This window comes from Trachypithecus francoisi, unplaced genomic scaffold, assembly GCF_009764315.1.
Source record: "Trachypithecus francoisi isolate TF-2019V2 unplaced genomic scaffold, Tfra_2.0 Lachesis_group11, whole genome shotgun sequence".
Lineage (NCBI taxonomy): Eukaryota > Metazoa > Chordata > Mammalia > Primates > Cercopithecidae > Trachypithecus > Trachypithecus francoisi.
The window spans coordinates 117,953,332-117,976,034 of record NW_022681456.1 but is presented as its reverse complement, the minus strand read 5'-3'; the positions used below and the strand labels follow the sequence as shown (position 1 = coordinate 117,976,034).

At 41.1% G+C, this 22,703-nt stretch overlaps 1 protein-coding gene across 1 annotated transcript in view; it reads right to left on the bottom strand.

Moving 5' to 3' along the window:
- The window catches only part of GRIN2B (glutamate ionotropic receptor NMDA type subunit 2B), a 434,051-nt gene that overhangs the window by 47,769 nt on the left and 363,579 nt on the right, over positions 1–22,703 (bottom strand). Inside the window, exons 5-8 of the mRNA XM_033222803.1 lie at positions 7,279–7,481; positions 6,311–6,482; positions 5,938–6,091; positions 2,575–2,700 (exon numbers count right to left, since the gene is read on the bottom strand). Coding sequence (XP_033078694.1) covers positions 2,575–2,700; positions 5,938–6,091; positions 6,311–6,482; positions 7,279–7,481 — 655 coding nt within the window. The remainder of the gene's footprint in view (positions 1–2,574; positions 2,701–5,937; positions 6,092–6,310; positions 6,483–7,278; positions 7,482–22,703) is intronic.

Here is a 22,703-nt window from a genome sequence, read left to right as displayed (position 1 = left end):
AAAAGACAAGGACGAAAGTTAAGCCATCGTGACTGGTTCTATTTAAACCTACAAATACACAGGGTGAGTCCCTGCTCAGAGCAGGAAACCCTTCCACTAAAACCGAGCCCTTTTATAGACGGCTTTTAAATTTGAGAGTGTGTATCTCTCTTTCCCAGGGACTCTCAGGAGGGCTGCAGAGGGTTCCTTAGAAGAAAAACCAAAAGCCTGGGGTGTGTGTGGGATGGTCTTTTTTGAACTAACAGTCATGACTCCCCTCTGGAGGAGCCATCAACCTGCCCCATATACAAGACCCTGTCAAGATCACATTAAAACTGAATAACACAGGCCCCCTATGTCACTATGGTCACACTTGAGTCATTACTGTCAGTTTTTCCTAAATTTTATATTTGTATCTACCAATAATGCATTTTAACTTCCAAAAAACATCAGCAAGGATTGTGTAAGATTGTTTTCTACCATTCATAAACCCTCTTCAAGTCTGTTTACACTGATGCTAGATGGCTTGGAATGCACTTTTTCCTGATTTTTCTTTAGCTTCTAGCACTTAGCACTCAATATTTCAAAGACAAACCTGACCCCACTCCAATGCCAACACTTCCCAGCCGGTTTCCTGCCGTAGAAGCTTGTGTGTAAAAGAATATCAGGAAGGCCAAAGGGGAAGTCATAGAATTCTGGCCTGGCTACGTGCATCTAAGGGCAGAAAGGAAGCTGCTTTTGACTTTGATTTCCCCCTCTCTCCCAACCTTTGCACACACAGTGCTTGGGCTTCTGCCCATATATGTATTGTGACCTCACTGCAATCTCTATGCTGATGGTAAAATCTTGCCTGTTGTCTGAATCTCCATGTAGCCCCTCCACTGCAGAAATGAACATCTGCCTGCACAGTTTTACAACATATTTGCACAGGTCTTATGATGTAATCTGTGATCCTGATAGCATCTGCTCAGCCAAATAAATCATCAGGGACAACTCATGTTGAACCTGATATCTAACTGTGCACACACATCTGTGCATGTGGACCTTATTTCATGCAACAGATGTGTAACTAAAAAGTCGTTTATAAATTAAAGTTTTGTAAATTGTAAAATGCTCTAAGGAGACTTGATATGTAAAGTGGTCCCATGTTGAATTCCTCTGTGAAGACAAACAGCCTTCGGTAAAATGAATAATTGTAAGCCCTCACTCTGAGCTTTCTTTGCAAGTCTGGATTTTTGGCTCCTGTTATTTTTTCAGGGGAGAGAGGCAATGCACACTGACTTGAGTTCTTGACATTGCTGACCTAAGTATATACTCATGTGATTCCCAGATGTTCCACTTCTTACTGGTGCCACACAGGCTGGGATCTAGGCCATGGCTTCTGGATGAAGCGCAGGTGGAAGGCCCCTGACTGTACCAGGCAGTGGAGACACCCAACTCCCACCTCAGAATACACAAACCAAATTAAAAGGTGGGTCTACACTTGGAAATACTTCAGTGAATTGGTGTTTCACAGCGTGTACTGTGAATCCAACAGAAGCATGAGGAAGATTTTATAAAATACTGCTGCCTGAAACCCTATCCTCAGAGATTCTTATTAAATTGGTATAGGGTGGGGCTGGTTATTTTAACATGCAACCAAGATAGAGAAACACTATATTGAAACATACAGTGGTCTAAGCCCCACCCTAGACTTAGTGAATCAGAAAATGAGGTCCAAGCACCCATGTCTTTTAGATACCCCCATAGATCATTCTTATGTGTAGCCAGGATTAAGAATCTTTCCTCTTGGAGGTATAATTCTAGGATAGAGCTCACATTCTGGAATGGAGAAGGCTCGGAGAAGGCAGAATATTTCTTAATCCTGGGGTTCTCAGGAAGTTTTAGAGGAATTATTTACAAGGATCCTATGCCCCTCTTTAGAAGTCATGTGAACTTTTAAAAACTGTCATAAATGCCTCAAATACATGGGCAGCCCTCACATCTCTGGGTCCACCTACCCAGGAAATTGGACCATACCCAATAATAGCTATGAGTGAGAATTGGTCTTTCCCATTCATTTTATTTCCAACACCCAACTTTTATACTCTCTGGCAAGGCGGTTGAGCCAGGAGCATATGCTTTGGAGATCTGGTACTTCAGTTGTGATCCTCTGGCACTGGGGAACTCCACTAGCCACAACCACCTGCAAATACCCTGGGGCATTCCATTTCTTCTTGTTCTTAACATGTGTGTACAATCTGCCTTGTAAGCGACATCTGTTCCAACAGACTGCCCACAGCCTAAGGTTATCAAAATAGTTTCCTATGACATGTTTATGCTATACCCATACCTACCAACAGTTTTTCCTCTCCTTTACTTGGGAGTGCAACTAGGCTTGGGGCCAGGCATAAAGCAGACCTATAGATTCAAACTAACATCTTATCTGGGGTATTTCTAAAGAGACACCAAGATGGTGACCTAGAAATGTCCACCTGAGGTTTTCTTTTCAGAAATGGATATGCTAGGGAAAATGCAGATAACAAATGAGGAGTCCAGAGATTTGAAAATAGGAGGAAAAAAATTGGGAAATGTAGCAGTTCCAGCCGGCCTTACCTCTGCCATCAGCGAGGCACCTGTTATAACCCACAGGGCTGAAGTACTCAAAGACAAAGACAGCCACGGCTGAGACGATGAGCAGCATCACAAACATCATCACCCATACGTCAGCGCTGAATGGCTCTGGGGAAGAGAAAAAAGCAGTGCTCAGGGTTAAAACAGAGAGCAAAAGACTTCAAATTAATTCACATATTCATTTCATATTTTAGGGGATGGGGAACAAACCACAGTGTGTTGTCTGCCTTCAGGAAGCCAGGGCCTAGGTTAGATTGTACCTGAACCATTTCCTTAAAGGGCAAGGACTGTCTTCCTTTAAATATGTGAGAAGGATAGCTTCATGCCCGTGAGCCTTTTAGGTTGTAGAGGCAGTTTCTGCCAATATTGGACCAATATCTGGGTATTTCAGTAAATGGTGCAATTGGAAGAAGTACTAGCTATGAGGTGAGTATTGGACTGACTCAATTTGTGTTCTCATCTATATGGCCGCACCATGTAATAGAGGCCTGGAAATGCCTTCCCCAATGCTTCTGAGCCTTGCAGATACAGTCATTCTCAACAGACCTGCCTACTATTTTAGAGTTGAATTTGTTCAGGAATAATTATGTACAATACATAACCAGCCCCCCTTTCCTCCTTGTATCACTTCTCTTAAACTTCCTAGCCTAGATTCACTTTTTCAACCTACTTTCATGTATTGTATGTTATCAGACATCATTAGCGTATGAGAATATAAGTCAATGTTAAAGAATCCTTCCATGCTAAATATTATTATCTGCAACAGTGGGAATTTAACAAGTGACAAGGGAACATGCCTAAGCTGTAATTCACAAACCAACTATAATCTATTCCCCATCACCAAGTGATAGGGTTGATGGGACAAGACTGGGCAAGGTAGCAAGAATGTTCCACACATGCTTTCTTTAATATCTTTAATCATGTGTGCTGAATCCTTTCCAGTTGAGCTAAATACCTCTCTGGATTGGAGGTGTCCAGAAACTAGATACTATATTCCAGAAGCCATCTCTGTGAAGGCCTATAAAAAGGGACAATCACTATTCTGTCCCATGATACAATGCTCCCTCAATTGTGTCTCAAAATAGTTCTGGCCTTTTTAGCTGTCACAGCACATTGTAAACTCATAACTAAGTGAATTAGCATGCTGTTTTCTCCATCTTCCAAATCATTAATAAAGATGAAGTTTAAAAAGGGGAAAAATTGGCTGAAAAATTAGAAAATATATTTCTTACTCTGAAACCTACTTTATTATTGAACTCCCAAAGGAATTGTAAAAGCTTGGTCACTTAATCAATTTTAAAAAGATCTTGATAAAGCCCCAGTACTTAACACACCAATTGTGAAATGCAAAACCTTTTAATGGCAGCTAGAGATGCGGGCGTAATAGGTACAATTCAAAGGCTCTCTCCAGAGGTGCGGAGAAAACCTCTGCACACTTGACTCTAATTGATTGCAATTCTACCCTGATTTCCCTTTTGTCTAAGACTGGGGAATAACTGAGTAAAAGCATCACCTCTATGGTCTTTTCCTCCCATTAGGCCCAGGGAAACTTTCTATACACAAAATACATCACCTGTTTTGGTCTTTACAATTTAGAAAGTACTTTACCACATACTGTATATATAATCCTTCTAATGGCCCTTTCATTAGGGATTACCTTATTTATTTTATGGAGGAGTAAACTAGGACTGAGAGGTCAAGGTTCTTTCCAGTTCATACTCAGAAAGTGGCAGGGTCAGGTTACAAACTGAGCCAAAAATCTGTGTTTTTTCATTTTATTACATTGCTCTTTGTACCCCATGCTGGTTCCTGGGTTAGGGGCTGAACCCTGAAACAGCGTTATTTGTACTAGAACACAGGTTCTGAAGGCTACCATAGCTGGATTTTAATCCTAGAGCTGCCAGTTATCAGCTAAGAGACTGCTGGAAAATGGCTTAATATGTCTAAGATTCCGTTTCCTAAGCTATAAAATGGGTATAAGAACATTTTATGAGTTAATATTACCAAAAGGGGTACAATGATGCCTGGCACATTATATAGTAGGTGCTCAATAAATGTTGGCTTCTCTTATCCCTATAACTAACTGTTCCTCCTTTGAACACAGACATAAACACACCCTGCCTGACATTTCTATGCCATTCCAGTGATATATTAATGTACCACTGGCTCTGCTAGTTCAGAAGTTAAGGTAGTGCTGTACTGACAAGGTTAGAATTAGAATGTGGTTTTGTTTATATCTCTTAATGTTCCAATTATCCTTGCACAGGAAAAAAAGCAAATAAAATATGTACAGCAGCTATGAGAATTACTGCATACAGTGTGTACTATCTAATCACATTTCACATAAAATTGGCAAGGCTGGAATTTGCTTCACTGTGAGTAAGAAGATTAGCTAAGAAATTTGAGTAATTTATAGAAAAATTCTATGGAGCCTATAACTCCACTTTGCAATGCATTAATTGTATTAATTCCCTACGGTTAGAGCTTAAAGAAATGTTAGTCACTGTCTACTGTAATAGCCCTATTTAAAAAATGTTGATGTCCCTTAGAGAGATGGTGACTCGTCCAGGGGCTTACGGCTTGTTTATGCCAAACTCAGTCTCCTTGCTGCTAGCCCAGTGTTCTGTTTTCAAGGTGACGTTTTGTTTTCCAACCCCTCATTCCATGGCCCCTGAAAAAAATATGGGGTATGAGCTCACAAAAGACCTCATCTAACTGAAATCTTGGCCTCATCTCACCCAGTCTTATATCACATCTGAGATTTTTGACATTTAAGTGATGCTGGAGAGAATGGTATGGGGAGGGGTGCGCTGGGGTGGGAGGAAGAATCAGATCAGCTCTATCTGGCAAAGCCTCAGAAAATTTGCGTGGAAACAAAAAACCTTTTTTGGTAGCACTGAGCACAATTCTTGCAGATAATTAAAAATAAATAGATATTTCAATGATATCCAGAATTAGAAATTATTATGGCAGGAAGCAGCCTCAGAGATCAGCCTGGTTGAAATGACTTCTCCTGTGGATGAGGAAACCGAGTCCCCAGATAGAGCAAATTTGCTCAAGGTCACATGCTGACTAAATGGCAGGAATGGGATTACAGTAGGCCCTCTGAGGACGAGTCCAGTACTGCTTTCTTAGACGGCATTATGCTTTCCTATTTTTCTGGGTGTTCATTGGTTTTCATGTTTGAGAGTAATTAATTTTGAAGTCCCCTAAGTGAAGTCCCTGACTGAGCTCCTAGCAAACCACCTCAGCTGGAAGAGCCTGGCCATGTGCTCCTTCTTTTTTCCCTATTTCACTTCCCCATCCATATATCCATTTCCTTCCACCAGCAAACCCATCATTTACCTAAGAAGGCAGAAGGTGAGACAGTCCCATTGCTGCGTGACACCATGACACTGATGCCTGTCTCTATGAAGGGCACAGAGAAGTCGACCACCTCCGATCGTTCCTCATTGATGGTGAGTGAGCCCACCGCCATGTAGGCCCTCTTCATGACCACCTAAGAGAAAGGTGCAATGCTCCAATTAAAACATTCAGGAGGGCAAGGGACCACCACGAGGAAAATACAGCCTAGCTGTGGTTTTCTTTATATAGTAGGAACAATACATCTTATTTGCCATTTTGTATTTTCTGAAATACATAAAGTGAGCATGTTTAAAACATATATTTAAAAGAAGGAAAATAAATGAAAATAGAAACAGCCCTTGTGAACACTCACCTCTCCAATCATACCATTCCAGGTTCCATTGATTTTCTTCCCATGCTTGCCATTGGTAACCAGGTAAAGGTCATAGGTGAACTTCACAGATTTAGAAATTTTCTTAAGGATGTCGATACAGAACCCCTTGCAGCATTTTTTGATGTAACCCGGCTCCTCATCTGTTTTATTCCTAGCCAATTAAAGAAACAAAAACAAACAAACAAAAAGGCTTTGTACAAAAAAGGCAACATTTATTACCCTTTGCCATTAAAAAACCTCCAATCCCAAAGCAGGCCCCCTTCACAGCTTAGCACAATTTATACTAGACTCGAGTAAAGAAATAAAACAGACAGCAGACTTGCACTATTCTCATTATCTCATCACATTGAGATATGTTTCCTCTTAATTTTAATTCTCCTTTGAAGTACAAAATACATAAGAAAAGGGTGCATATTTGAAGGCCTCAGTTCAATGAATTTTCACAGACTGAACTCCTCTTTTTAATCAGCACCCAGATCCAGATACAGAAAAGTTACCAGCACCCAAGAGGCCTCTTGTTTCCCACTCTAGGCACTTCACACCAAGGAGAACCATTATCCTGACTTTTAAAAGGATAGATTAGTTTTATATTTTTCAAAAAAATAGTTCTAAATCTCAAGATTTTGGGGCATGTTGGCCCAAGAAAACATATTTGAAAACCAGAAGTAAACTTAAATCTCCATAAACTTGAGGTCCTGATCACTGAGGCCAAGCAAGACCAGAGAAAGTTTAGCATAGGGAGTTAGCCATCATTTTCCCAGGTCACCATCTGGACAGAATGGGACATCAGACCAGAGGGCTGCCAGTAATCCCACAGATCAAAAACAACTAGAAATCAGATACAGTGCCCAGTTCTCATGCCTCAGGTCTCAGGCCAGGCAAGTGCTAACAGGTGCATCAAAGCTGACTCTTCCATGCCACCCAAAGTCATTGAGAGGATGCCATACTCAGTGATTATGCGTTTTTGGCAGGGGACTGTGTTCCTCATGCAGGTTCCACTCAGAGGGTCCACACTTTCCACAATGACAAATGGTGCCTCCTCCAGGGTCACAATGCTCAGATGGTCATCTTCCTGCTCTTCAGTCTCTGGACACATTCGGGGCCACACATAGTACTTCATCTGCAGGGACTTGTCTTTCCACTTCCCCACCTGCACAAGGATGAACACGAGAATCAGAAACCTCTGGCCACAACATAACAGCCTGTCCCTGTATTGTCTGAATAATCCCAGGAAGCAGTTGAACAAAAGCCAACAAGTGCCAACATTGTACAAACTAGAGAGAGGAATACTTTTTCCTCTCTCTAGTCATATGCCCCAAATGAGACTACTGTGTCCAAATGTAAGAAAGGCAATACATTCACTTATCACTCACTTACCAAACATTAAATGAGAACCTACTATGTGCTGGCACCCTGCCAAGACCCGTGGCTCAAAGAAGCATCATTCTGTCCTTCATGAAGCTCATAGTGAGTGGAGTCAGATGTGCAAACAAATATCTTGCAGCACTGTGTAGTAAGTGCTGTGAGGATGCTGGAGTTGCCTGCATTATGTGTGGCTGCCAGTTTTTTCTACTTAACTGTAACAAGGAGCATGATGGTGAGAGCAGCAGATAGCTGTGGAAAGGTCAACAGAAAATTGGGAGCAAATGAGCCAAAAGGATGTGCTTTGACTGTAGAAGAGATCCAGTGCGGAGAGGTAGGTGGATCTGAATTGGAATAAAATTACAAATTGGGATTAAAGAATACTAACACTGTTTGGGAAGGGAGCACAATTAGGCTGAAGATGAACATGGGTCAGTGCAGATGTGCACCTCCTGGGCTGGGTGGAAGCCCTGGGATGAATCAGATATGTCTCTCTGTGAGCCACCACCTACGGCCACACAGGCTGAGTGCCCCAACACTAGGGAGCACCATCCACATGGACTCCAATGTGAAAGGCCAGTGCCCCTGAATCATGAACATGGCGGCCTCCTGGCAACCATCCTGAGAAATGTATGGGTTCCATTATTTTTCAGAAGAGCCACTCATTCCTATTTATAAGGCAATCAACATGGCTTTGTTGGGGGGCTCTTGATCTCTCTGTCTCATTGAGTTTAATGGAGAAAGAGGGAATACTTGCTTATTTTCTGTAACTGATCATCTTCAATTATCATAAGGAATTATGGATTGCGAGCACCTACATTTTCTCAATCTATGATTTCCTCCATGCAGCAATGTAAATTAGTAGAACAGGTGAGGCACCAGGAACTACAGCACTACTTAATTTATTAACTACAGAAATCAATAAGAAGCAACAAGTTGGTAGCACTTCGTAAATTTTCGAGTAAATCGGCTTGGATTTCCAAATTAATGCAAAATCCAGACTCCCTCCTTCTTGGTTTCTTTGTCCAGCAGCCTGCACAGCCCCTGCCCTTATGTTACTGCATCTTATAACGCAAGCAGTGGCTTGGTGGCTTGGGCAATCTTATTTGGTACCTACACAGTCCCTGTTTGGCTGATGCTGGTTGGTTTTCTTTCAAGGGTATAAATGATGTTTTGCTTCTTTGTTCAGAATCATGCGCCAAACCAAACATTTGCTTTCCTTCATGTATACAGACTTCTCTGAACTGTTCATCCTGATTTTAGTACAAGTCTGTTTTTTCTCATATTACTAAGACTACTTATTTCTAAAACAGAAATTTCCAAATGGCTCTCCAGCCAGTGGAGATACTAATGTCCTCTGCCAGTTGGGGCAGGTAGGAATTGGGAGAGGAGAGACTCAGTCCTGGGGACATTGGTACCCCATCCCCAAACAGGCCTATTTACCCCAGTGGCCAAATTGGTTTTATATTCTGCACCTTCAATAATGTGTAAAAGGTTGAGAAGTCCTAAAGTACCTATCTATCTATCTATCTATCTATCTACCTATCTATCTATTTATTTATTTCCTATAATCTTCCCTCAATAGTCCCTTTTGACTTTTTTTCTCTTAAATCCAAATTTATTCTCTTCTATCTTTATTGCTACTAGCCTAGCCTAATATAACCCAGTGGCCCATTCTGAGATTATTGCAGGAAATTTCAAATCTCACTAAAGGTCCCCCCAGAGTCCATTGTGGACAGTGCTGCCAGAAAACACAATTTTGTCATATAATCCTGATTCAAAAATTTCAACAATCTCTCACAGTCCTCAGAATTGTGCCCAACTTTCTCACCTAGATAGTCAAAGTCTGTAGGTTGAGTCTAGCCTACATTGACACAGTTAACTTCACTATTTTACATCATGAATCCTTAGTTCAACTTGGAAAAGGAAGTTGTTGGTATTAAGAGCTAACATGGATTAATCAGGGACACTTTGCAACAAACTAGCTGCATTTTCTTTTCTAATAGACTTACTATATCTGTGCGAAAAAATGCTACAGACATAACATTTTGGCAGAGTTTCTCAGATACTATTGTGAACAATATGGATATTACACACTTTGATAGATTTGAAAGCAGTTTAAAATCTGTACCCAAAAAGGAAAAAAATAGATTGTTTAATGAATGACTGCCAACATAGAAAAAGTCACTAGTGTCATGTCAGGGGACTCTGTTCTTAGAAGCGGCCTGGATAGTATTTTAGAAAACAAAATAGAAGTCATGCTTACAAAATTGCAGACAGCAGAAAACTAGATAGGAGGAAAGATAAACTGCATTGCAGAATCAAGTTTGGAGGAGATATGAATTAGTTGGAATGATGGACTGAACCAAATTGAATGAAATGTAACAGTATTTGTACTCAAAATCTAGCATTTTGATGTTTTAAAAAGCAATTGCACAGCATCGAAAATGAGATATTTCAATCAGCAGTCTACAAAAGCTATTGCAATAACAATGGTATATTTATAGACATACATCATCTAGCATATGGGGTGAAGGGAAGGTACGAATGATCCTACCCTGCTCTGTGTTCATCATACCACAGCTGGAAACCTGGGTTCTGATCCTATAATTCTATAATCTACTGATTTTTATTAAATATATCATTCTCATTTCTCCAACAATAGTTTGTTCATGCAGTTCCCTTTATCACACCCTTTCCCAACTTCCTACTGAGTTAGCTGGGTCATATCCTTACTTCAAGTCCATTCATTTCAACCACCACCAACTGCACACTGATTCTATGCCAGGCACTGGGCTGTGTGCTAGAGGTAACAATACCAGGTCGCATTTATTGAGGGCATAGATGTGCTAGGCACTGACCATATCTAGTAATCTCACTATGTCACAGTGAGCCTGTGAGATTGAGAATCACATCTAACGTTTCATTTTACAGATGGCTACAGAGGGGTTTGATGACTTGCCCAAGGTCCCATGGTAAGTGACTTGAAGCTGAGCAGTCTGACTCCAGAGCTTGGGCTCCTACCCACCACACTGTACTGCTTCTCTGATAAGGAAGGAGTAAGACATGTTCCTTTTCCTCCAAGGATAGTCTAGAGGGAAAAGACACTATCCATCAACAATAATAGGCTTTGATAATTAATATCCACTATCCACGGACAAATTAGGCTTTGGTAATTACTCTAATAAAAGATATAAATAAAGTACTCTGGCATTCAGAGTAGAAGTGATGATTTCCAAAAGAATCAGAAGAAATCTCACAGATCCTCATTTTGAGCTGGGGCTTGAAATGTAAATGATAGCTGAGGAGGTAAGATTATTTATCTGCCAAAGCAAGAGCAAGAGTGAAGGAGCAGAGTAGTGCAGAGGCTAAATGAAAATGGATTATTCTTCACAACTGTAAGGTCTGAGGCATGGGGAGCAATGGTCTAGCACAGTTCTCCTCCTTAAGGGCCTACTCACTGTAGCCGGATGATCTCTGCCACTCTCGAGAGCTGACTGGATTGTGCTCATCTCTTCCCAACTCCTTGTTCAAGGGTGTCAGGCTGGTAGCTTGAAACTGGCATGGGCACCATGAAGGTGGCAAACACTATCAATCAGGCTCCCTCTGTCCAGCCCCAGCCCCTGTTGTTAAACATCTACCAGCTCACCACTGCCCGGAACCCAATTATTCATCATTTCATGCTATCTACTACCTTCTTTAATGATTTTTTAAATGTTCCAGGTGACTTGTCTTCTAAATGAATTCTAAACATGTCTCTGAGTATTTCTGAGACTATAAACACATTTCTAAAACATTGTGAGCCTTCTGTGAGTTTCTGCATCTGTAAAAACAGGTGTATGGAATTCTGAGGTGCCTTCCACATAATTTCATGATCATAATTTCTTTAGGACCGGGGCTCTCTACGTCCTACAGATTAAAGCCCAACGAAGAGGTGCTTTTAGAGGTTACTTTTTGAAGGGATAGCAGTATCCAATCTGTTTCTACAAAATATGAACTTGTCTTAAAGTCGTGATTTTTTTTCTTGTTTCTTCAAGGAAACAAGAAAAGAAATGAGAAGGAAAGTTAAATTCCTTGAGTACTGAAAGGTGAAACTTTTTTGAAAAAGAAAATCTATGAATATCAGATTTCCAATTCCAACCAACAGGGCTCATGTTAAAGAACGTGTTTAGATAGTCGCTGCCAATTCTTTATGGAGCAAGGCAGGTTAGAAATGAGTAAACAACTAAAATTAACAAAAAAGGAAAAAAAATTATGTAGAAGAACAAGGTGTATTTCAAGCAATCCTTCTCTCAAGGGGGAGAAAGTATGGTGAAAAATATAAATGGAAAAGTTTGAAAGAGCAAAGAAAAATAGTAAATAGAGAAAGAGAAGCCGGAGATACCAAGCAAACATCTTGAAAGGATGTCTGAAGTGGTGTGAGTATACAGTCCTGGAAGTGCAGACAGTAGTAGAACATGAGGCTAACAGGAGATATTTCAGAGACAATGTAGCGAGAAGAACTGAAGGAAGAATTTATGCTTGAGATTAAAATAGGATCAGGAAAATAAAAAACCTTAAGAAATAATGAAAAAAATGACTGTAAAACACTCAGAATTCCTTTGAGGGAAACACTAAAAAAACATCACTACCACAAGCACATTTCACAACATCTGTCTCCAAAAAATTCAGTTATCTGCCATTCTAATATTTAAAAAGATCTCTTGAGGACCAAAATCATTTCTCAAGAGAAAAAAAAATATTTGCCTAGTTTTTTTTTTTTTCCCAGAAAAACAAGGAGTGATGTTTTGGAGTTTCTGGTTTGGTTCTCTTGGTACAGGCTGAATAGCTGGGAATTTCTCCTCAGAAGGAAGTCTACCTTACAAACCTGTGGTATCTTCGAGTGGACTTGGCTCATAAGGCTTCCCTTAGGAAAATTCTAGGGAACTAATCTGTAATACTTTTAGACTTCAAAGTCTTCCTTCTGCTAACAGATTCCTCCATTACTGCCAGTGAAATTGGCACAAATTAGCACCCTGACAAGGCCACACATTAAAAAAGACCACAGAGACCATGTTCGCCTCTGAAGCCCCCACGTTTGTCCCTCCACCATGAACAGTTGATGTGAGCAGAAGGGCGAATGTGTCATTGTGGAGAAGGGACAGGGGAACAGGGCAGGGTATTGCGGCCGCTGCAGTCCTTGCACAGATTAGCAAAGGACATCGGTCTCCTCGGGCTGCCTCTCTCATCTGCACAGAAACTCATTTTTTTAAGATTCTGGAACAAAAGCACTTATTAGAGCCTCTTTAGGCGTCAAAGGTTATTTTTCAAAAATCAAAGCGTTTTTGTTTTTTGCTTGAGATGACATCTGGATCTAACGCAAAACACTTGCTGCTTATTTTACGCCTTCATCTGACTTTTAAAATGTGAAACTTAAAACTACATGCTATTTCCCTGAGCAAGCTAAATGAACAGACAGAGTCACTGCAAGGCAGCCCAAATTCTGCATCCCATTCTGTCCTGCAGACTCCGAATAGAGCAGAAATCCGAGGACAGGAGGACACCCTCACTTCCCTACCCCCAAAGCTATACATCTTCACTCTGAGGATTTTTAACATTTGAGTATATGATAATACTTCATTTTGCTCAATCTTTATTTTTCTCTATTTACCTATCTTTACTTTGTTTTTTGCTACTATAAAAAAATACCACAGACTGGGTAATTTATTAATTTTTTAAAAAATGTATCCCTCATACTTCTAGAAGCTGGGAAGTCCAATATAAAGGTGCTGGCATCTTGCAAGGGCCTTCTTGCTGCATCATCCTATACAGAAGGCAGAAGGGCAAGAGAGTATGTGTGTGAGAGAGAGCAGGAGAGGGCCAAGCTCACTTTTATAACAAATCCACTCTCTGGTTAAGCAACCCACTACTGTGATAATGTCATTCATTCATTCATGAGGGCAGAGCCTCAGGACCTAATTGGCTCTAAAAGGTCCCACCTGTCAACAGCATTGCATAGAGGATTAAGTTTCCAACACATGAACTTTGGGGGACACATTCAAACTAAAGCACCACCTCTCCCCCTGGTTTCTTTGTAACCAAGTGAACATTCTAGCACTGTATGGTCCTGCACTATCTGTATCCATTCAAAATACATCTGCATATATACAAATAGGGGGATTTGTGTAACTCTGTATGTATGTATGTGTGTTTCCTAAATCGAATCATAATACACACATTTCTCTGCCACTTACTTTTCCCACCTCTGTAGGAATTTCTTCCAATAGTAGATCTAAGTCCTTTTAAGAACTGCATAGTAGCCTATTATAATGAATATCCCTTGATTTATTCAAGCATACCCCTATGATATTTATGATATTTCCAAAAAATTAAGCAAAAGACATAATACAAATCTTGGTATTTCTAAGGCATCAATTCCCAGTAATGAAAAAGCAGAACAAAAAGATATGTATGTTTTTAAATGTTCTCAATGGTGCCAGAATACAACAGTTTGCAACAATTGAAATTCCTATAAGCAAAGCACAAGAGTGCATCCTGCTCACACTCTCACCAGCACTAAGTTTTTATCACTACTAAATGCTTGCCAATCTGAAGAATGAAAAACAATATCTTCCTGCTCTAATTTTCATCTCGTTGCCCCACGGTGAGCGCAAGCACCTTTCCACATCTCTTAGCCATTTAGATTTTCCTCTTTTACCCTTTAGTCACATCTTTTCTCCATTTTCTATTGAGTTGTTTGTCTTTCTTATCTATTCATAGAGAAGAGCTCCTGGTGTACTACGATAGTAACCCTTCATCTGTCAGGTATGCTTAAAACATTTTTCCCACTCTGAGATTTGTCTTCTGACTGGTCGTTTTTATGTGCACAAAATTTTACTATTTTTCTTTTGCAGTAAAACAGTAATATGTCTTTTTAAATGGAGCATTTGGTTTCCTATCTGACTTGTAAAACAATCTACCCCACTCCCAAAGTGTCCTTCTTTGGTCTTAGTATACTTTTGCATGTAGCTTTTCCTATACTGCGTGTGACAGAGATGCCGTTTTGCTTTCTGTTTTTGCACATGGCCTTCCCCTGCCTGCAGGTCTGTCCCTTTCCATGTTTCAGGAATGTTCTGCATTCTCCTTGGCCCTTCTCAGACCTCTCCACTGCCATGATACTGTCCCTGATCACCCCAGCCCAGAGAAAGAGTTTTCTTATTTAATCTCCTGTAATAATTTTGTGGGTCAACCTCTCCCTTTGGCTATCATATTAAAATGTTAGCTGTATTTCAAAATTCATGTCTCTGAATTGGTCTTTAAGCCCTTCGAGGGCAGGGACTATATTAGATGCCTCTTTTTGTCCCTTGTAATGGCATGAATAACAACTGTGTGCTCAGTAAATTATTGACTGATGTCATTGCACACCCTCCACAAAGCCTTCACTCGATCTCCCTCCAGTGTTGTTTCGTCCACGAAAATGATGTAAGATGGAAAGCCTGCTTCATTCTGTTTCTCTTCAGCCTTCCTGATTATAAGGTTACCCTGAACAGACTCAGTTCTATGTGAATTGCTCTAAGTGCAATGGCACAATCTGCTGCAGTGAGTATCTAAAAAGGCCACTGCCACGGCTTTGATGCTTCTTCTCCTAATTATTTGCATATTCAGTGACATCTAGGTTTAGAAATCCAGTTTTTGAAACGTGTGCTTGAAAATAATTTCCATATTTAAATTTGACCCATGACTGCCTTTGGCCTATGACTGCCTCGTCACTTACTAAGCTGGGGACCAAAGGCTCTGGGTACACATGCTGAAGGGAAGTCCATCCAGCCAACCCTGCCTGGCACCTGCGTGGCTCCCCGAGGGACACTGAGACATCCATTGCCATCTCAGGCCTCAGATGCTATCCCTGGCTGAGCCCTGTCTCTCCCAGAGAGCCTAGGCCCCCTGAGTGCTGTGTGTACCCATTGTTGCTGCTGGGCACTGCCCTCTGAGTGACTCCTGTTCTCTGCTTATCCCTCCTTCCATCTTTCCTACTCTGGAGAGTGAAGGAATTGGAAAATGGGGGAGGTAGAGCAGACTTACCTGCCAGGAATAGAAGTTGTTGATTCCCTCAGCACCAGAGAGCAGTTATGGTCATTTCAGATAACACCACGGATGGAGATGTGATCATATTAGAGTAATTAGAGCCATTAGGGACCGGGCCGAGGGCCAGGCACTTCTCACGGAGGTCTATCAATTCATTGCCACTAAAAAAGGTGGATATTATTAATTGCCTAAAATATAGACCCAAAAGCCCAAGGCTCGTTGAGGGACCAGAATTTTATCTCTGTTTTGTTTGACTCTAGCAGCTCTTTTTTTTTTTTTTAACCATGCTATGTTACCAAGAAAATATTTATGACCTCTATATTTTTTGCAAACTTACTGTGATCTAAGAGAGTAGAAGAGTCTGTTTCAGCTCACCTTAATCTCCCAAGATCTCTGATGGTTGTGTCTAAAGGTTCATGACAAGTGGCAACTGAAGTTCATAATGGGGTCCAGATAGGCAGAATGGTGGCAGGTGGCAGTGGGAGGCAGGGTACTGGCAAGCTGTGTGACCTTGGATGAGTTATTTAATCTCTCTGTGCCTGCCTCATTTGTTTTCTGCAAGTATTTGCTATTTTTTCTCCTCCTCCTCATTATAACTATTACTGCTACAATTGAAAACATCAGTGCAGCTCCCTAATGTGACTTCCTCCCAGAAACATAATTTTTTTGTGCAAGTGGCTTGCAATTGTCAAGGGGGAAATACTGAACAAACTCCACTTCCCAAGCTTTTAACTCAATTTTTTTCCAAACATCAGGGTAAACTTTATGAGGTTCTTTTGGTTTCATTCACTATTTTAATTCATGTGCAAATAAAAACAAATCACAGGAACAAAAAACTCTTCTGAATTTACCAAAGGTCTTGAATCCAGAGTCCCACTGGGCGAGGTGGTGCCTCACCATAAACTCCTCCCTGGGACAAGATGCCATTTTAGAAAAGAACATTAATTCTTTTAGGTCAGAGAATTTTGTAAACAGTTTGCTCAACAGGCCCAAATAGGTGGAAAGATTCAGCAGGATTTCCTGAAGTATCTAATACCTCTTGGCACAAGGGCTCAAAAACTCCCAAACCACAACTGTCCATCCTTGGGAAGCCATAATCCTCAGAGTCCTATTCTTAGACTTAAAGGAGCTCAATTAGTGAGAGCTGAGCTCTACCTTCACCTTTGATATGCCTTCTTCCAATGAAGACATGTCTCCTGGAACAACAGAACTGGGTCCCAAACCATCTTCTGGAATATGCAGGACACAGTGAGGAACCTGTCAAACAGACCACTCCCTTGGAATCAGCTTCCTCCTGGACATGTGTGCATCATGCCCAAGGCCTTGGCTTACTCCAGAACATAGCTCAGCAGCAATGCTGACCTGCTGGCTGATAAATGATGGTTGGGTTCTAGGGGTGCTGTTAGAATCTGCTTTTGGGAACTGGGCCACAGGCTGCAATCACTGACACTGCTTGTCATCAGGTTACCTTGTCATTACTCTCTACCTTTATTCTCAAATGACAGTTGTGAGGATAGAGCAAAAGTGTGTAGCATTGGACAATTCTGAACTGTGACTCTCTGGATTTGAGCACTGACTTGGCAAGGTCTTCATTAGTACTTAGGCAAATATGTATGTATGTGTGTATTCACTCATTCATTCACCCTACTTTATTCTAATTTGTCATATTAGTAAAGAACATAGACTTTGAAGTCAGAAATGCCTAATTTGAATCCTTGCTTTCCCATCATTGGTTGCTTGTGAGTCTGGATGAGTTCCTTAATTTTTTTAACCCTGTGTTGTGGATGGCTACTGTTGGGCTACCAACCAGCCATCCCTGCCTCTCCTTCTGACTCACTCTCCCTCTCACCCCTCACTGTAAATCTTTATCTCCTCCTCTTATGAAGTGCCCCTTCCTCAACTCCAACTATGTGGTCCTGTGGAGGTTGCCATTTTATTTCACCCCCTGGTCTACCCACTGACCCAGCCACAGCTGAGAGGTTAAGGAGTTGGGGCACTTGACTGGCTGGATCAAATCCTTGGGATTTTTGGTAGGACCCAGGAGAATGTTAAGTCAGTCTCATTCTAGTGGCATAAGCTATAATATGTAAAATTCAGAAGCCGTGGGAAGCCATGTTTTGTAGCCTATGGAGAAACTGACCTATGGAAAGAGAAGAATGAAGCCAGAAGCCACTGAAAAGTAAATACAAGTGAGAGTATGACTGAGATATACGACAGCATCAGAGTCCTGGTTTATGGCTCTTCTGGGGGCTCAACCACATTACCATTGTGAGTTCTGTTGAGATGATCCAGTATCTTATAATAAAGTTGTCTTTTCCTTAAGCTGGTTCAAGTTGTGTGTCTATTCTTTATAATCAAAACAATTCTCATAATGCACTGTGTATTTCATTCATAAATGGCAATATAACTATCTGTGGGGTTCTGATGAAAATTAAATAAAATAATATACATAAAGTGCTTTGTAAAGTGCCCAGAGCACGGTGAGCCCTGAGTAAATGACAGCGGTTGTGGTGGCAGTAGTGACATTTATCATCGCCAATTTCTGTGAACATCTCAGGAGCCGAGAAGTAAGTTGGGCTGCAAGTGACAGGCAGATTCCTCAGTCATTCCTAAACAAGTGTCTCGCCAAAGGAAGAAGCAGCAGGGGTCCTCCACTCCAGCTCTTTGAGTCTTGGGTTTAGGCAGGGCCAATGGGCTGGAGTTCCTATTGTTTGGTTAGTGACCTGTGGCTGCATTCTCTTCCTGGCCAGGCCTTGTGGGGGTGCTTGGACAGTCACAGAGTCTACAGTCACAGCCAAATGCACTCAGCAGGTCACTTGGCATCTCCTAACACCTGGTCCATGTGCCAGACCCTGCTGCCAGGTGCAGTCATTTGCATGCCTTCCGTCTCCCCTTCTACTCCCCCATGCACTCCTTCTATAAGTTCCTTCCCAGGATTAACAGCTCATAACCCAGAAGGGTCCTTTAAGATCCCCACTTAGGGGTTCCCCAAACCAAGTAAATGGCAGAAACAGGATTCGAACACAGGCAGTCTGACACCAAAGCCTTTGTTTTTTACCACTCCTCAATGCCACAAATATTAATATTATGTGCCACATATTAATATTAATAATATGTGCCACAAGGCACATAAAATGCAGAGAACAGTATCAGGCATGATGTAATAATGTCTAATAAATGATACTGATCTAGAATACCTGCCTGTCCTATTCTCCTTGGCAGTTCTGTGTGCCTTGGGCCTGCCATAGCATTAGATGGTCTAGGGGCCCAGAGAAGCAGGAGGATGAAAGGCACTGAGTGGACAGTGCCACCATCCAGAAGGTACCAGGTTGTTGCAGAAGAGCCCTGGGAGTCAGAAATGATTATACTGCTCTTCAAACAAGGCTTACTGGACTGGTCCCCAGCTTGCTCTGCCCCTTGCCTCCTGATCAGTCTCATCACACCCTCTTCATGATCCTCCTCTGAATTTCAAGTGTTTTCAATAGGTTTAAAGAAAAGTTTACTTGAAAATATGCAGGAATCTACCGATAGATCTTAGACATACAGGACTAACCCCTCTCAGATATAGCTTGGGACACTAATGAATAGTGATGCAAATCATTGCATATTTACTAAACCAATCAAACAAGCAAAATTGGTTCTCAAGCAAATTTTTTTGGAGCTAGAACATGTAGCTGGACTGGAGCAGGACCTCATCAGATGAGACTGCAGAGAGCTGCTTTTATCACTGCAGGGTGCCCATACACAAGTATCAGAAAGAAAGTAATGAGAAGCATTCTGGAAAGGGGACATATTGCATAAGTATAATGACAATATTTTCTGGACCACAAATCTGAATGTAAACACTGATAATTATGAATGTGCTTTCTGGGACAATGAAGCAATGTAGTTGAAAGTGTGATCATCCAGGAAATCCAGACATAAGGTTGTGAATACATATGAAAAGTAACAAGGCATAAACATTGAAAAGACACATAAGAATTACTGAGGCAATGAGGGAGTACAAATGGAAGAGGTCAAAGTCATTTAAAATACATTATAATTTTAGAAGCCTAGACCACAAAGACAAGAAAAAAAAAAAGACTTGAAGGATCTGTGTCTAAGAACATACTTACTGTTCTCTCTAAGGTGACCTGTCAAATTCATAGAACAGTTTCCTCACACCTCACCAGGGCCATCCAAAACAAGACTAAATACTTAACAATAACACTCACTCTAAGATTGCCCAGGGTCTACCACTCCTCCTAGACAATAAAGGTCAATTTGGTAGATAAGAATATTGGTAAAGAATGAAGAAAATAGTTTTTTTGTCAGATATTCTAGACTATAGGCTCCCAAACTAGGATATCCAAGGTCATTCCATCTCTCATGGAAATGCTTTTCTTAGCTATGGAGGGTAGAAATAGAAAGGATCCTACCTTGACTTCCATTCACAGATACTCTGTCTCTTGCCTGGATTTCTGCATTACTCCTAATGGTTTCCCCACCTCCATTCATGCTCCATGTGAACCCGAGTGATCGCTCTAAACTGCAGATCTGACTGCATCATTACCCTTCTCAAAGCCTATCAGGGCCTCCTCATTCACCTACAGAATAATATCTAACTAACTTTGGAAAAGTACACATTTATTCCCCACGTTTCACCCTTTCTCTTTCCCCTTCCTCTTTCCCTCCTTCCCTCCTCTTGCTCCTCCTTCTCCTCTTTCTTTACTTTTCTCTCCCTCTCCCTTTTCCTCTCTCTCTCTCTTGCCTCCCTGCCTTTGTTTCTTTCTCAGCTTATCTCTTCAGGATTCCTAGCCTTTTGATTTCATTTGATAACACAGAATGCTGTTTCTTATCTGAATGTCTTTACTTATGCCAAAATTCTCTATTTTAAAACTCTGGTCTTCTGAACGACACAGCTCTTCCCTTAGGATTCAGCTCAGTAGCATCTATGCCAAGAAGTTTTCTTACTACACCCCTTGGCTGGACTAAAGGGTTAGGTATCCTTCCTCTGTACTGCCAAAATACCATGTGCATATCTCAGCCTCACAACTTGCCATGATATCTTATATCTAACTGCTTATGTGTCTGGTCTCCTCCAGTAGATTATGAGTTCCTTAATGGCAGGAACTGATTATCATTTCCTTGTATCCCCAATACCTAGGGGAAGATTACCATAGTAAGCACTAAATAAATGTTAGCTAAACAAATAACAAGATTTCAAAAAGGGAACCTGCTTCTGGCAGCTAATAATAGATAATGATGATTCTACCAATAATACTAACATTTATTGAGTATTTACTACGTCAGAGATGATGGTGAGCAAAACACATGCAGTATGAAATTTAATTTTCAGAATAGTCTTATAAGGTAGATATTATTTTTATATTCATTTATGGTAGATTATTATATTAGTGGTAACTAAATGAAACAGATATCCCAGTATTCAAGCCCTTGTGCAATCCTTTCTCACACTGACTCTGAGTTTAGCTTTGTGACTTGCTTTGCCCAATAGGATATCGAAAAATGTGACACATGTAGAGACCTGGATGAGCGATAGTCAGTGGGTCTTGTCCTCCTGGAATGTCACTGACAATGCTGAAAAATCTTGGACCAGCCTTCTTGAGGACAAGCAAACATAGAATGAGGCTCATCCGATCGTCAGTACCAACACTAGACCCATGAATTAGGCCATTTTGGATGGTTCAGCCTTGGTAGAGTCAACAGATAAGTGACCCCCTGGAGACCAATCCAAGAACCACTAATTCAAACTTATTCTAATTCAAACTGCTGACCCAAAGAAGGCTGAGTAATAAAATGATGGCTATTTCAGGCCACTAAGTTTCGAGGTGGTTGTTACACAGCAGAGGTTAACCGCAATGTATCTACCTTGGGGAAAAGATATACGTATCAGGCAAAATCAAGGAATACAATAAGCAAGAAGAAAGACAAGCATGGATAGAAATAAAAGACATACCAGCACGACATACCAGCACGACATTCTTTAGAGTGCTTTAATATAAATAAGTGCAGTGCTATGTAAGTCCTTTTTAGTGGTAGCATTGTTGAAATAGTACCAAACACACAGTTGGAAGTCCTAGATCTCTGGCCCGGCCCTACTGCTGATAAGCCCAATGAATGTGACAAATCATTTGAACTCTGGGATTCTAAGTTTCTTTGTCAGCAAAGTGGGAAGATATATATGTATAATGTGTGTACGTGTGTGTGTGTGTGTGTGTGTGTGTGTGTATTCTACTTCCAATCTCACAGGGCTGGTGGGGGACTCGAACATACATCAAATCACCCACATGTAAGTATTCATGTTATTGAAATTGGTTAATAACTTTGGGACACAACAATGACTAACAGCTGACCCACAAACCAACCAGAACCAGTGGGACAATGAGGAAATCTATATATTCTATGCTGTAGAATGGGAAATCCAGCACTTAGACTGTCGGCGTATTCCATGTATCAGATAATGTTTCTCTACTAGGCATTTCAACACCTTAAGTATCAGTGTTATCTCATTGCTTTGTTTTATAAGGTACTATAGTAGTCCCTTCTCATACTGCTAAAAAGGTATTACCTTAGACTGGGTAATTTATAAACAAAGCAGGTTCTGCATGGCTGAGGAAGCCCCGGGAAACTCAAAATCATGGTGGAAAGTGAAGGGCAAGTAAGGCACGTCTTACATGGCAGCAGGAGAGAGAGATCAAGAGGGGGGAACTGTCAAACCTGATACGTATATCTTTTTCCCAAGGTAGATACATTGTGGTTAACCTCTGCTGTGTAACAACCACCTCGAAACTTAGTGGCCTGAACTGTCAGATCTTTTACCAGAAGATCTCATGAGAACTCCCTCATTATCATGAGAACAGCATGGGAAACCACCCCCATGATCCAATCACCTCCCACCAGGTCCCTCCCCAAAACATGGGGATTACAATTTAAGATGAGATTT